This window comes from Bubalus bubalis, chromosome 6 (genome assembly GCF_019923935.1).
Source record: "Bubalus bubalis isolate 160015118507 breed Murrah chromosome 6, NDDB_SH_1, whole genome shotgun sequence".
NCBI classification, from domain to species: domain Eukaryota; kingdom Metazoa; phylum Chordata; class Mammalia; order Artiodactyla; family Bovidae; genus Bubalus; species Bubalus bubalis.
In genome coordinates, this window is record NC_059162.1 from 68730770 (window position 1) to 68747528 (window position 16759).

The following is a 16759-nucleotide window of genomic DNA, read 5'->3' on the forward strand; positions in this document are numbered from 1 at the left end:
TTCTCCTCCTGCCCCCAGTCCCTCCCAGCATCAGAGTCTTTTCCAATGAGTCAACTCTTCGCATGAGGTGGCCAAAGTACCGGAGTTTCAGCTTTAGCATCATTCCTTCCAAAGAAATCCCAGGGCTGATCTCCTTCAGAATGGACTGGTTGGATCTCCTTGCAGTCCAACGGACTCTCAAGAGTCTTCTCCAACACCACAGTTCAAAAGCATCAATTCTTCAGGGCTCAGCCTTCTTCACAGTCCAACTCTCACATACATGACCACTGGAAAAACCATAGCCTTGACTAGACGGACCTTTGTTGGCAAAGTAATGTCTCTGCTTTTCAATATGCTATCTAGGTTGGTCATAACTTTCCTTCCAAGGAGTAAGCATCTTTTAATTTCATGGCTGCAATCACCATCTGCAGTGATTTTGGAGCCCAAAAAAATAAAGTCTGACACTGTTTCCACTGTTTCCCCATCTATTTCCCATGAAGTGATGGGACCAGATGCCATGATCTTCGTTTTCTGAATGTTGAGCTTTAAGCCAACTTTTTCACTCTCCACTTTCACTTTCATCAAGAGGCTTTTTAGTTCCTCTTCACTTTCTGCCATAAGGGTGGTGTCATCTGCATATCTGAGGTTCTTGATATTTCTCCCGGCAATCTTGATTCCAGCTTCTGCTTCTTCCAGCCCAGCGTTTCTTATGATGTACTCTGCCTAGAAGTTAAATAAGCAGGGAGACAATATACAGCCTTGACGTACTCCTTTTCCTATTTGGAACCAGTCTGTTGTTCCATGTCCAGTTCGAACTGTTGCTTCCTGACCTGCATATAGGTTTCGCAAGAGGCAGGTCAGGTGGTCTGGTATTGCCATCTCTTTCAGAATTTTCCACAGTTTATTGTGATCCACACAGTCAAAGGCTTTGGCATAGTCAATAAAGCAGAAATAGGTGCTTTTTCTGGAACTCTCTTGCTTTTTCCATGATCCAGCGGATGTTGGCAATTTGATCTCTGGTTCCTCTGCCTTTTCTAAAACCAGCTTGAACATCTGGAAGTTCACAGTTCACGTATTGCTGAAGCCTGGCTTGGAGAATTTTGAGCATTAAGGTTCTCTCTCCTCCATTAAACGCCTAAGGCCCTTCACAACCTGACTCTTGCCCATCTCTCCAGCTTTAAGCCTGCCACTTCTCATGGTCACTCTTTATTCTACAAAGCAAAAGAACTACTAAGCCTCTGAACTCCTTGTAGCTATTTGGGAATATCATGCTGTTTATTGCTTCTATGCTTTAGAAGATGCCCTTACCTCTATTTTCTCTCATACCCTTCCCTTAAAACCATAGCACTGTGTGTGTGTGTATGTGTGTGTGTGTGTGTGTGTGTGTGTGTGTATATGAATGCTAGTCGCTCAGTCATGTCCGACTGTTTGCGACCCCATGGACTGTAGCTCACCAGGCTCCCCTGTCCATGGGATTCTCCAAGCAAAAATACTGGAGTGGGTTACCATTTCCTTCTCTAGTGGATCTTCCAGACCCAGGGATCGAACCCGGATGGATCTCCTTCCTGCACTTTACCATCTGAGCCATCAGGGAAGCCCTGTGTGTGTGTGTGTGTGTGAACAGCATGATATTCCTAAGGAGCTACAAGGAGTACAGAGGCTTAGGGGTTTTTTTCGCTTTGTAGAACAAAGAGTAGTTTAATCTTTACAACACTTCTTAGACATAGGTACTATTATATTCTTCATTTACAGATAGAAAAACTAAGGAGGTTAAGTATTTGCCTAAGATCACACAGCCAGTAACTACAAAAGCTAGGTCTAGCTCCAAAGCCTATATTCTCAACTTCCATGCTTTTCGAGTCCTACTATTTCCTTTATAATCAGATTTTATAAGATACTACATATACTTTTAGGAATTCAAAAGTATTTGAATACCGTGGCAAGAGAAGTAGAGTAATAGTAATTTTCTTCAAATATCTGAAGGCCTGTTCTGAGGATATAATAGATTGTTCTGAAATGCATAGAAGTTAAGAATTAGGACTAATGAGTAGAAGTTATAAAAAGTCAAATTTTAATTCAGTATAATTTATGTTTTAACAATTATAACTACACAGAAATTAGACAGCCTGTTTTTTAAAGGCCGGAACTCATAACTATTCAAACAGAAGTAAGATTATTGTCTCAGATATGAATCAGTATTCTTATAAGGGAATGGAAGTTACCTAAGATAGCCTTTTAAATTTAATAAAATATATACTCTTTATTCGTTCATTCACTCACTTCTGATTTTCTTTCCCAGTAGTAAGGGAAATTTGCACTATGATCGATATTACTATTCTGCATTTCCCTTAAAATCCATTACATTAAACCAAGCTTTTTCAATCACATCAAGGGCTGCATAATTCTTTCTTCAGCATGAATGTGGGCTGAGGCAGGGGAGGAGGGTAAAGGAAGATGGCTGTCCTGTGAATTGTAGAATCTTTAGCAGCAACCCTGGATATTATACAAAAAAGATCTTAATGATCCAGATAACCACAATGGTACGATCACTAACTCAGCTAGAGCCAGACATCCTGGAATGTGAAGTCAAGTGGCCCTTAGGAAGCATCACTACAGACAAACCTAGTGGAGGTGATGGAATTCCAGTTGAGCTATTTCAAATCCTAAAAGATGATGCCATGAAAGTGCTACATCCAATATGCCAGCACATTTGGAAAACTCAGTAGTGGCCACAGAACTGGAAAAGATCAGTTTTCATTCCAATCCCAAAGAAAGGCAATGTCAAAGAATGATCAAACTACCACACAATTGCACTCTTCTCACATGCTAGTAAAGTATCTCAAAATTCTCCAAGCCAGGCTTCAACAATAGTGAACCGAGAACTTTCAGATGTTCAAGCTGGATTTAGAAAAGGCAGAGTAACCAGAGATCAAATTGTCAACATTCATTGGATCATAGAAAAAGCAAGAGAATTCCATTAACATCTATTTCTGTTTCACTAACTATGCTAAAGCCTTTGACTGCATGAAAGTGAAAGTGAAGTTGCTGAGTCATGTCCGACTCTTTGCGACCCCGTGGACTGTAGCCTACCAGGCTTCTCTATCCATGAGATTCTCCAGGCAAGAATACTGGAGTGGGTTACCATTTCCTTCTCCAAGGGATCTTCCCAACCCAGGGATCGAACCCAGGTCTCCCGCATTGGAGGCAGACGCTTTAACCTTTGAGCCGTCACAACAAAATGAAAAATTCTTAAAGAGATAGGAATACCAGACCACCTTACCTGCCTTCTGAGAAACCTGTACGCAGGTCAAGAAGAAAGTTAGAACCGGACATGGAACAATGGACTGATTCCAAATCGGGAAAGGAGTATGTCAAGGCCATATGTTGTCACCCTGCTTATTTAACTTATATGCACAGTACATCATGTGAAATGCCAGGCTGAAGCACAAGCTGGAATCAAGATTGCTGGGAGAAATATCAACAACCTCATATATGCAGATGACACCACCCTTATGGCAGAAGGCAAAGAACAACTAAAGACCCTCATGATAAAGGTGAAAGAGGAAAGGGAAAAAGCTGGCTTAAAAAACTCAACATTCGGAAGACTAAGATTATAGCATCTGGTCCCATTACTTCATGGCAAATAGATGGGGGAACAATAGAAACAGTGAGATACTATTTTTGGGGGCTCTAAAATCACTGCAGATGGTGACTACAGCCATGAATGAAAAGACAAGCTTGCTCTTTGGAAGAAAAGCTATGACAAACCTAGAAAACATATTGAAGCAGAGACATTACTTTGCTGACAAATGTCCATATAGTCAAAGCTGTGGTTTTTCCAGTAGTCATATATGGATGTGAGAGTTGGACCATAAAGAAAACTGAATACCAAAGAATTGATGCTTTTGAACTGTGGTGTTGGAGAATACTTTTGAGAGTCCCTCGGACTGCAAGGAGATCAAACCAGTCAATCCTAAAGGAAATCAGTGCTGAGTATTCACTGGAAGGACTGATGCTGAAGCTGAAGGTCCAATACTTTGGCCACCTGATGCAAAGAACTGACTCATTAGAAAAGACTCTGATGCTGGGAAAGATTGAGGGCAGGAGGAGAAGGGGACGAAAGAGGATGAGATGGTTAGATGGAATCACTGACTCGATGGACATGAGTTTGAACAAGCTCCAGGATTTGGGGATGGACAGGCAAGCCTGGAGTGCTGTAGTCCATGGGGTCACAAAGAGTCGGACACAACTGAGCAACTGAACTGAATTGGATTTTATACTCCCCTCAGTTGTGACAACCAAAAATGTCTCCTGCTGCTGCTAAGTCGCTTCAGTCGTGTCCGACTCTGTGCGACCCCATAGACAGCAGCCCACCAGGCTCGGCCGTCCCTGGGATTCTCCAGGCAAGAACACGGGAGTGGGGTGCCATTTTCTTCTCCAATGCATGAAAGTGAAAAGTGAAAAGTGAAGTCGCTCAGTCGTGTCCGACTCTTAGCGACCCCATGGACTGCAGCCTACCAGGCTTCTCCATCCATGGGATTTTCCAGGCAAGAGTACTGGAGTGGGGTGCCATTGCCTTCTCCAAAAAATGTCTCCAGACATTGCCAACTCCAGAGGATGAGGTGAACCAAAATCATCCCAGACTGACCAGTCATCTGGTTTCTGATTAACATTGGTCTCAAGGAACCCAATTTTCAGAGATAAGAGGTGAGTTGTGTCTCGATGCCAAGAAATCCATAACAATGTTGGGACAGTGACAGTCATTTACATGGTCACAAAGAGTTGGACACAACTGAGCGTCCGAACTGAACTGTATGCACACATAGGTGTGACACAGCAGTTGTTAAAACTAAGTTATTGGTAAACCTTAAATTAAGTAAGGGAAATGTTTCTGTGCCCAATGTTACAATTTTGGGAAAAATCTTATATGAGTTATTAAAGACAGTAGTTTCTGCTACTTGTACCACTTTCTCTCTCAACAAAGTTTTTGAATTTCAGATAATTATACAATTCAATTTAGTAATAGTTGATACAACATTAATAACTCTAATAAAGAAGCTTCTACTTCTATTATATCCCACAAGATTTTCAGTACAACGTAATCCAATCTGGATGGAGCATAATAAATACCAAATTGTAAAAGTTATGGTCCATATTGGGCATGAAATATTTTAAATGGGGAGCAGAACTGATAACCATAAAGTAAACATGTAACTTACCAATTTGGGCCATAATCTGACAAAGAGCAATCTGTTTCAAATATGTGGATTTGCCACTCATATTTGGTCCAGTTATGATAAAAAAATTACTCCCTTCTGTAATGTAGGTATTGTTAGCAACAGGTTTTTCCACAGATATTCTTTCAAGAATGGGATGCCACCCCTGCTTGATTGCTAAAGTATCAGTAAACTCTGGCCGAACTAAAGAGAAAAATAAAATGGTTTTGAAAGATTAATATATTTATACTTAAAGATTTTGTGGTGTGTACATACTGTTTATACTTTAGTGACTTTACTACAGTCAATCTGGAACAATATCATTGTTATTATTTTATCTTCAGTCCCTCTAAATGATAAGTAGCATAGTCTAATCACATCAGAACTTATATTCTTTTCCAGAAAAAATATGATTTTGGTCCTGTCATTGTGCAGGGCTCCAAAATAGTTCACAACATTTTCAGATTTGCAAAAATTAAAAGGAATAAACTAACCATTTAAAAATAACAATTAATTTCAAGGACTCTAAAATCGCACATTTACTTAATCCTTGCCTAAAGCATTATTTCAAATTTGGCATACTTAGCTTTTCAAATGAGGCCTGAAAATAGAGCAAAACCAAATAAAAACACAATTTTATGCCCAAACTTATAGAAATTTTGTCTAAAAAGAGGATAGAAAAAACAGACACAAAAGATATTGTTAATTTTGTAGAAAGAAGTAATGATCAGGTTTATGTAGATGCTTTCTAAGTCACCCTGCTTATTTAACTTATATGCAGAGTACATTATGAGAAACACTGGGCTGAAGAAGCACAAGCACAAGCTGGAATCAAGATTGTCGGGAGAAATATCAATAACCTCAGATATGCAGATGACACCACCCTTATGGCAGAAAGTGAAGAGGAACTAAAAAGCTCCTGATGAAAGTGAAAGAAGAGAGTGAAAAAGTTGGCTTAAAGCACAACATTCAGAAAACAAAGATCATGGCATCTGGATCCATCACTCCATGGCAAATAGATGGGGAAACAGTGGAAACAGTGAGAGACTTTATTTTTCTGGGCTTCAAAATCACTGCAGATGGTGACTGCAGCCATGAAATTAAAAGACGCTTACTCCTTGGAAGAAAAGTTATGACCAACCTAGATAGCACATTGAAAAGCAGAGACATTACTTTGCCATAAAGGTGTGTCTAGTCAAGGCTATGGTTTTTCATGTGGTCATGTATGGATGTGAGAGTTGGACTGTGAAGAAAGCTGAGCGCCGAAGAATTGATGCTTTTGAACTGTGGTTTTGGAGAAGACTCTTGAGAGTCTCTTGGACTACAAGGAGATCCAACCAGTCCATCCTAAATGAGATCAGCCCTGGGATTTCTTTGGAAGGACTGATGCTGAGGCTGAAACTCCAATACTTTGGCCACCTCATGCGAAGAGTTGACTCATTGGAAAAGACCCTGATGCTGGGAGGGATTGGGGGCAGGAGGAGAAGGGGATGACAGAGGATGAGACGGCTGGATGGCATCACTGACTCGATGGACATGAGTTTGGGTGAACTCCGGGAGTTGGTGATGGACAGGGAGGCCTGGCGTGCTGTGATTCATGGGATCACAAAGAGTCAGACACAACTGAGCGACTGAACTGAATTGAACTGAAGATGAAGAGAGGAGAAAGAAGGTGAGAAACAAGTAAAAATTAAAATGCTACATGTCTCTCGAGGAACCACATGGATAAACTTGAAAGTATTCATTATAAAAGTGAGGTTGATTAGTAAAAAAGATTCTTTTACTATATTTAAATCATTTTTAATACCAAAAATTCACTACTTATAAGTTTGGAGTTTTAGGGTAGTCCTTCTCAAAATGGAACAAGATCAAATATCTTAATAGTTGAGAAAACTATTAAGTTTTGGCCTATACAATACCAGCTGAAAAATTTAATACTTCCATAAGAAATACTGAAATATCAAAACTGAAAAAACCTATGTAAAATACCTTTTCCATCATAAAGATTAATTAACAGAATGTTTTGGAAATACTACTATTAATTTTAACTAGAAATTTAATGTTATTAAGCTCACAATTACTCAACCAAATTATCATATACAAGTTATGCAAATTTACCTACTGATAGTTTGGATCAGAAATTTTAAGGGATGGGGGCTAACTTGAAGTATTCATTTAACATTAGAAAATTGCTCAACATTTATATTCAAGACCTGTAGTACAGACTTGGGAGACAAAAATAAGTGATATAATTGATCTTGGGATGCTCACATATGCTCACTTTTAAGAGTTTATTTCTGTCATGTCTGTTATTATTAGCATCACACTGCTTATTCAGACTTGAAATTTATGAATTTGGATCATCATTATTTTCACCAAAGAGACAGCTCTGTAGTCTTTCTTATTTTAGGAAAGACTTTAAAGTTTCTTGCAGTATTTTTTTCTAATTTCTCAGTAAATAATCTTTTGACTTCTAAAAGAAATTTTAAGGGTAATTTCACTTTCTATATTTTGAGTCTTAGTCTAGTACCATAGGTAAGAGACTGATAACTATCAGGGAAACAAATATAAAACATTCATAATTGCTACATAAAGTTGCTTGAATGGAATACAAATTTCAGTATGCAACCTATTTATTCCAAAGAAAATAACTTACCATAGTCAGAAAGAGTACAGGCATGAGCAAATGACAGTAGCATATCCAGCATTGACACAGTGTCAGACAGTTTATACAAGCAATGAATATGCTCATAAATCTCACTAAGCAGTTTGCACACTATCCTGAAAGTACATGTTTGATAAGAGAAACAGTGTTTTTAAAAGAGGGGCATACAACATAATTATAAAACAATATAAAATTCATTGCCTGAGGTAAAATAACATTGACAGTTGAGTTGTACACTAGATAAAATCTGTTGTTCTATTGTCTTATTTCAGAGATGAGGAAACTGAAGCTCATAATCAAGGTCATAGTTATTTAGTAGCAGAGAATCCATATTCTGATGTGTTAGGGCCAAGTTTTTTTTAAAGACTGCTTTTCTTAAATATTAATAGAATAAAGTTTTAGTATTAGAAATATTTTCTATAGGTCAAATGAAGCCCTCACTATACTTCAATCAGTAGACCCCATCTACTAATAATTTTGCTTTTGCAATGTTAAATTTAACACAAAAGCTATTATGTATTTTCTCTCTCACCCATCCTCTCTCTTCTCCTCTTTCTCTCTCTCATACACAACCCTAACTACATAATTATTTATGCTTTCATGTGGTAGTTACCATATTGTGACATAATATAAAAGTTTTTCTCTTACATGGGAAAATATGTTCTGCAACTTACTATATCTTATAACCTTTTTGGTTTATGCTCTGAAATTGTTCTGAAAATCCAACATTTATCTTCATCATCTCAGCTCAGCAATTCTGAATTTCCTAGTTCTTATTTCTAGACACATTGCTACTGGTTTATGAACAATAAAATACTGGCACTATCATTATGTTGTTATAAATGTACTAAGTCATGAGAATTTGACTGCTTACATGTTAAAGAAAAAGAATAAACTGAATGAAGTCCCAAATAAGCCCATATGTGCCAACTTCTATATCATGATGGAGTATACACTACAGAAGTATCAGTGGTACTAGAGATATTTCAAGCTCATGTCATTATGACATTTCTTAAAACTGTATTAAAAGGATGAGTGAAGTACTGATGAAATGTGGATATTTGGCTGGGTATCAAGCTTTTTCTATAACCCAGTATAATGGATTTATTTTGGGGGAGGGGCGGTTGCAATTAGATTTGCCCTGAATGTTCTGTGAGGCTCAGTGATCTCAATCACAATGACAGACTTTAAAGTTTTAACTGTTTTTCTAGGAAATAGTCTTTCCTTGTTAACATTCATAACTACAATTTTCTGCAGAAAAAAAGTCAGTTAATGAAATGTATCATAGTATCTCAAATCAAGTCAATTTAAATCAGTATTCAAACATTTCAAATGCTCTTACATATAAGTCATGTGATAGATTTCTCTCAAAGACTCTTGGCATCTTTCATTCATTTTAATTAAATCTGCTGATGTAAAGCTATAAGAATTTTTCACTTTAGAAATCTGCTAGGAGATTAAAAAAAATGTCAAGATACATACTCTTATGAAGTAAAACATACAGATTTTAAACAACACAATTATAGGTACTTAGGTTAATCACTTTAATTCTTGAGATAATTGCATCATCAAAAAAGTCTCAAATAATGTTTTTAGAAGAGAAAAGATCACTTCTCAAGTTAAAACAGAATATTTTAACCTCGTCTGTCTGACATGACTATTTTTACAGCTCTTAAAGTAGCCATGTAGAAATGTTAACAAAAATATTACACCTCATTATCAAGTAATAATATGTATGGTAGATAGGAACCTTCACTCCATCTGTGACCCCCTGTCTTAGCCCTTGCCTCATAACCAAACTTCACTCAGTCTCTAACCCCATTACCAATTCTTGACCCATTTTTTTTACTTCATCCATCCCTTATTACTGGATAATATTTAAAGACCTGAAAGGTTTGTTTTTGTCATAAGGTACTCCCTGCAGGTAGAGAAAGATTAAAGTGGGTTAGACTTTCCCAAATCAGTATCCTGTGGAGGAATTAACGTATATATAAAAAAATACTCCCCCGGTCTAAAGATTTGGCAATACTGGATATTTAAAAAATAAGCAGATTTCTTTATTTTAGGACTTTTAAAGCTTTAATAGATAGATGTGCACTGAGAATAACCTAAAACAGGAAATGGTACAGTACTTTTCAAACTTCTTTGATCAAAAATTCCTTTTGGATTTTCTTTCTTAATTTTCCTTTACTACCCTTATCAAGCTCCCAGAATTATGGGAAACACTGTGTTTGGTATTTCTGTTAAAAACTCTTCTCAATCACTCTTAGATTAGTAAAGTTGTTAGGTAGGTGGGTAGAAGTAAGAGAAGTAATATACAAAACATTCAGAAACCTATCATGCAATACTCAATAAGTGCCTGAAAATATGTAAGTGCAATTCTGTAAAATCAGAAACAATAATTCCCTAACCAGAATTCTAAAATGAACCTTAATAAACTCTGAAGGAAGTTGATCACTGGGTAGGACTGTACAATCTGCAGTCATCTGAATGAAAAATCCTCGAGCAGAGCTAAAACTTGTCCTTAAAGGAAGACTATATTTTTCGGCAAGCTGTGTTATCATTCCTAGTGGCCAGAAACAAGAAAAACAAAAACAATTGTGTGAGTAAATTACTCTTCATGTTTAAAAAAATCACGAACATTTCTTCGTTATTTATATACAAGTAGGAAGCTCTTATTACTCTTTTAACTGAAATATGAAAATGACAACCCAGTCCAGTATTCTTGCCTGGGAAATCCCATGGACAGAGGAGCTTGGCAGGCTACAGGCCATGGGGATGCAGTCAGACACGACTGGGCAACAGAGTATGCACGCACACGCACGCACGCACACACACACACATGGTTTAAATACTGCATTAGTTTCATATGTACAACATAGTGATTCAGTAGGGTTTTTTGCAGATTATACTCCATTATAGGCTATTACAGATTGAATATAATTCTCTGTTATATAGTAAATTCTTACCACTTATCTATTTTATGTATAGTAGTTTGAATCTGTTAATCCCACAGTCCTAATTTGTCCCTCTCTCCTTCCCTCTCCCCTTTGGTAACTATGAATTTGTTTTCTGTCTGTGAGTCTGCTCCCATTTTGCATACAAATAAATTTGTATTAGTTTTTAGATGTCACATAAATGTGATATATAGTATTTGCCTTTGTCTGACTTATTTCACTAAGGCTAATATTCTCTAGGTCCATCCATGTTGCTGCAACTGCCAATATTGTTCTTTTTCATGGTTTAATTATATTCTATTGTATATATACCACATCTTCTTAAGCTAGATGGGCACTTGTGTTTGTTCCATGTCTGTTAGGAACATGCTGTTAGGAACACTGGAGTGCATATATCTTTCCAAATTAGAGTTTTCGTTTTTCCAGGATATATGCCCAGAAGTATGATTGCTGGATCATATGGTAGCTCCATTTTCAGTTTTTTTCAGGGAAGCTCTGTACTGTTTTTCATAATGGCTGCACCAATTTACATTCCCACCAACAGGGTATGAGGTTTCCTTTGTTACACATTTAAACTCTAACAATTTTTAACATCTAAAATATGTGGTTAAGTATTCTTTTAAGAAAAAAACATTATAGTAAAAAGGTGGTTATTCAGATAAATATTTTGAAAGTAAAAGAAACTGCAAAAAACAAAATAATAAAACCAAAACTAGAGTTCAGTTCAGTTCAGTCACTTAGTCGTGTCTGACTCTTTGTGACTCCATGAATTGCAGCACGCCAGGCCTCCCTGTCCATCACCAACTCCCAGAGTTCACTCAAACTCACGTCCATCAAGTCGGTGATGCCATCCAGCCATCTCATCCTCTGTCGTCCCCTTCTCAGCCTGCCCCCAATCCCTCCCAGCATAAGGGTCTTTTCCAGTGAGTCAGCTCTTCACATGAGGTGGCCAAAGTACTGGAGTTTCAGCTTTAGCATCATTCCTTCCAATGAACACCCAGGACTGATTTCCTTTAGAATGGACTGGTTGGATCTCCTTGAAGTCCAAGAGACTCTCAAGAGTCTTCTCCAACACTACAGTTCAGAAGCATCAATTCTTCGGCGCTCAGCTTTCTTCACAGTCCAACTCTCACATCCATACATGACCACTGGAAAAATCATAGCCTTGACTAAACGGACCTTTGTTGGCAAAGTAATGTCTCTGCTTTTCAATATGCTATCTAGGTTGGTCATAACTTTCCTTCCAAGGAGTAAGTGTCTTTTAATTTCATGGCTGCAGTCACCATCTGCAGTGATTTTGGAGCCCCAAAAAACTAAGTCTGACACTGTTTGCACTGTTTTCCCATCTATTTCCCATGAAGTGATGGGACCAAATGCTATGATCTTAGTTTTCTGAATGTTGCGCTTTAAGCCAACTTTTTCACTTTCCTCTTTCACTTTCATCACAAGGCCTTTTAGTTCCTCTTCACTTTCTGCCATAAGGGTGGTGTCATCTGCATATCTGAGGTTATCGATATTTCTCCCAGCAATCTTGATTCCAGCTTGTGCTTCTTCCAGCCCAGCGTTTCTCATGATGTACTCTGCATAGAAGTTAAATAAACAGGATGACAATATATAGCCTTGATGTATTCCTTTTCCTATTTGGAACCAGTCTGTTGTTCCATGTCCAGTTCTAACTGTTGCTTCCTGACCTGCATATAGGTTTCTCAAGAGGCAGGTCAGGTGGTCTGGTATTGCCATCTCTTTCAGAATTTTCCACAGTTTATTGTGATCCACACAGGCAAAGGCTTTGGCATAGTCAATAAAGCAGAAATAGATGCTTTTCTGGAACTCTCTTGCTTTTTCCATGATCCAGCGGATGTTGGCAGTTTGATCTCTGGTTCCTCTGCCTTTTCTAAAACCAGCCTCAACATCTGGAAGTTCATTCAGGTACATTGACCTGATTTAGAGCTTTCACACTGGGCTTTTTCCTCTTTACAGAATGTTTTTCCAACGGTTCATGTATTGCTGAAGCCTGGCTTGAAGAATTTTGAGCATTACTTTACTAGCGTGTGAGATGAGTGCAATTGTGCAGTAGTTTGAGCATTCTTTGGCATTGCCTTTCTTTGGGATTGGAATGAAAACTGACCTTTTCCAGTCCTGTGGCCACTGCTGAGTTTTCCAAATTTGCTGGCATATTGAGTGCAGCACTTTCACAGCATCATCTTTCAGGATTTGAAATAGCTCAACTGGAATTCCATCACACCTCCACTAGCTTTGTTCATAGCGATGCTTTCTAAGGCCCACTTGACTTCACATTCCAGGATGTCTGGCTCCAGGTGAGTGATCACACCATCGTGATTATCTGGGTCGTGAAGATCTTTTTTGTACAGTTCTTCTGTGTATTCTTTCCACCTCTTCTTAATATCTTCTGCTTCTGTTACGTCCATACCATTTCTGTCCTTTATTGAGCCCATCTTTGCATGAAATGTTCCCTTGGTATCTCTGATTTTCTTGAAGAGATCTCTGGTCTTTCCCATTCTGTTGTTTTCCTCTATTTCTTTGCATTGATCGCTGAGGAAGGCTTTCTTATCTCTCTTTGCTATTCTTTGGAACTCTGCATTCAGATGCTTTTATCTTTCCTTTTCTCCTTTGCTTTTCACTTCTCTTCTTTTTACAGCTATTTGTAAGGCCTCCCCAGACAGCCATTTTGATTTTTTGCATTTCTTTTCCATGGGGATGGTCTTGATCCCTGTCTCCTGTACAATGCCACCATTCTCCGTCCATAGTTCATCAGGCACTCTATCTACCAGATCTAGTCCCTTCAATCTATTTCTCACTTCCACTCTATAATCATAAGGGATTTGATTAGGTAATACCTGAATAGTCTAGTGGTTTTCCCCCAGTATAACCTCTATATTAGGAATATTGGAGTTTACTTAATATTTGTTTCACTTGTGTGATTTATACATAGAAAACCCTAAAGACTCTATCAAAAACACATTGATGAGTTAAATTAGAACTCACCAATGAATTCAATAAATTTGCAGGATACAAAATTAATATACATAAATATGTTAATTTGTACTTAGAAAGCTATAAGACACTGATGAAAGAAACTGAAGACAACATGGATAGAAAGATATATCATGTTCACTGATTGGAAGAATTAATATTGTTAAAATGACTATACTACTGAAAAAAAATGTATAGATTCACTGCATTCCATATCAAAATATCACTGGCCTTTTTCACAAAATAAGTCTACAATTTGTATGGAAACACAAAAGACACTGAATAGCCAAAACAATCTAGAAAAAGAAGAACAAAGCTGGAAGTATCATGTTTCTTGATTTCAAACTATACTGCAAAACTCCAGTAATCAAAACAGTATGGTACCGGCACAAAAACAGACACATAGATCGAAAGAACAGAGAACCCAGAAATGAATGCACACTAATACGGGCAATTAACCTATGACAAAGGAGGCAAAAATATACAATAGTGAAAAAACAGCCTCTTCAACAAATGGTGGGTGGGAAAACTAGACAGCTACAAGAATCAAACATTTGAATCAGTTCTAATGAGGTGGATGAAACTGGAGCCTATTATACAGAGTGAAGTAAGCCAGAAAGAAAAACACCAATACAGTATACTAACGCATATATATGGAATTTAGAAAGATGGTAACAATAACCCTGTGTACGAGACAGCAAAAGAGACACTGATGTATAGAACAGTCTTATGGACTCTGTGGGAGAGGGAGAGGGTGGGAAGATTTGGGAGAATGGCATTGAAACATGTAAAATATCATGTATGAAATGAGTTGCCAGTCCAGGTTCGATGCACGATACTGGATGCTTGGGGCTGGTGCACTGGGACGACCCAGAGGGATGGAATGGGGAGGGAGGAGGGAGGAGGGTTCAGGATTGGGGAACACATGTAAACCTGTGGCGGATTCATTTTGATATATGGCAAATCTAATACACTTATGTAAAGTTTAAAAATAAAATAAAATTAAAAAAAAAAAATAAAAATAAAATAAAATTTAAAAATAAAAAAAAAAAAAAAAAAAAAAGAATCAAACTGGACTACTTTCACACCACGCACAAAAATAAATTCAAAATGGATTAAAGACTTAAATATAAAACTGGAAACTATAAAATTTCTAGAAGAAAACAGGCAGTAAGCTCTGACATCAGTCTTAGTAATACGTTTTTGGATGTGTCTCTTCATGCAAGGGAAATAAAAGCAGAAATAAACAAATGGGACTATACCAAACTAACAACTTTTGTACAGTGAAGAAAACCATTAACAAAACAAAAAGGCTGCCTATTGAATGGGAGAAGACGTTTGCAATGATATATCTGATAAGGGGTTAATATCCAAAATACACAATTAACTCATACAACTTAATATAAAAAAAAAAAAAAACTCATTTAAAATCAGCCTGAAGATCTCAATAGACATTTTCCAGAGAAGACACACAGATGGCCAACAGTCACATGAAAAGATGCTCAACATCAGTAATCATCACCAAAATGCAAATCAAAATCACAATGAGATATCACCTCACACCTATAGAATGACTATTACCAAAAAAGACAACAAAGAACAAGTGTTGGTGAAGATGTAGAAAAAACAAAACCCTGGTACACTGTTGGTGGGAATGTAAATTGGTGCAGCTGCTACGGAAAAGTGTGAAGAGTTCTCAAAAAATTAAAAATAGGTAAATCAACTATACTTCAATAAAAATAAATATTATTAAAAATCAAAGATAGAACTAACCATATGATCCAGCAATTCCAATCCTAGGTATTAAAAAAAAATACACATCCCTTTGTTTGTTGCAGCATTATTTACAATAACCAAAATATGAAAGCAATCTTACTGCCCATCAATAGATGAATAAAGAAGTGGTGTGTGGGTATGTGTATTTGTTGTTGTTCAATAGATAAGTCATGTCCAACTTTTTTGTGACCCCACAGACTACAGCACACCAGCCTCCTCTGTCCAAGGGATTTCACAGGTAATCAGTATTGGAGTAGGTTGCCATTTCCTTCTCCAGGGGATCTTCCCAGGGATCAAACCCTCATCTCCTGCATTGGCAGGCAGGTTCTTTACCACTGAACCACCCAGGGAAGCCCATATGTGTGTGTGTATTATGCTATCATCTGGTTAACACCAGCCATAAAAAATTGAAATCTTGTCATTTGTGATAACATGGATAGAAAGACAAATACTGTATGATTTCACTTATATGTGGAATCTAGAAAACAAAACAAATGAATAAACATAACTGAACAGAAACATAGTTATAGCTACAGAGAACAATCAGGTAGTTGTCAGAGATAAGGAGAGGAAAGAAATAACGAGGGAAATTAAAAGGTATAAATTTCCAGGTGCAACACAAGTATGAAATGTGTACACTGTGGGTAATACAGTCAATAACTATGTAATATTTTTGTATGGTGACAGATCATAACTAGACATGGTGATCATTTTGAATATAGAAATATTGAATCACTATTTTGTGTAATAGGAACTAACATAATGTTGTAACTCAATTATTCTTCAAAAAAAAAAAAAAACTCAGAAAAAAAGAGATCAGATTTGAGGTTACCAGAGGCAGGGGTAAGGGGAGAGGGGATTAGACAAAGGCAGTCAAAAAGCATGAATTCTAGTTATAAGTAAGTACTAAAGATGCAATGAACAACATGATAAGCATAATTAACGCTGCTGTATATGGCTGGCTACAGTCCACTAAGAGGCCACCACTAAGCAACTGAGCACATGGACGCACATAGCCATCCGCACACGTTATATATGAAAGTAATTAACAGAGTTAATTCCTAAGAGTTCCTATCATAGGAAAAAATATTATTTTATTATTTAATTTTATATCCATATTAGGATGGATGTTCATTAAATGTATTGTGATAGTCATTTCATGAGGTATATAA

The 16759-nt window shown here is 37.3% G+C and overlaps 1 protein-coding gene across 1 annotated transcript in view; it reads right to left on the reverse strand.

Annotated features, from left to right (window-relative positions):
* The window catches only part of MSH4 (mutS homolog 4), a 104277-nt gene that overhangs the window by 35250 nt on the left and 52268 nt on the right, over nt 1-16759 (reverse strand). Inside the window, exons 12-15 of the mRNA XM_006060238.4 lie at nt 10290-10426; nt 9203-9306; nt 7852-7976; nt 5199-5399 (exon numbers count right to left, since the gene is read on the reverse strand). Of these exons, the coding sequence (XP_006060300.3) occupies nt 5199-5399; nt 7852-7976; nt 9203-9306; nt 10290-10426 (567 nt within the window). The remainder of the gene's footprint in view (nt 1-5198; nt 5400-7851; nt 7977-9202; nt 9307-10289; nt 10427-16759) is intronic.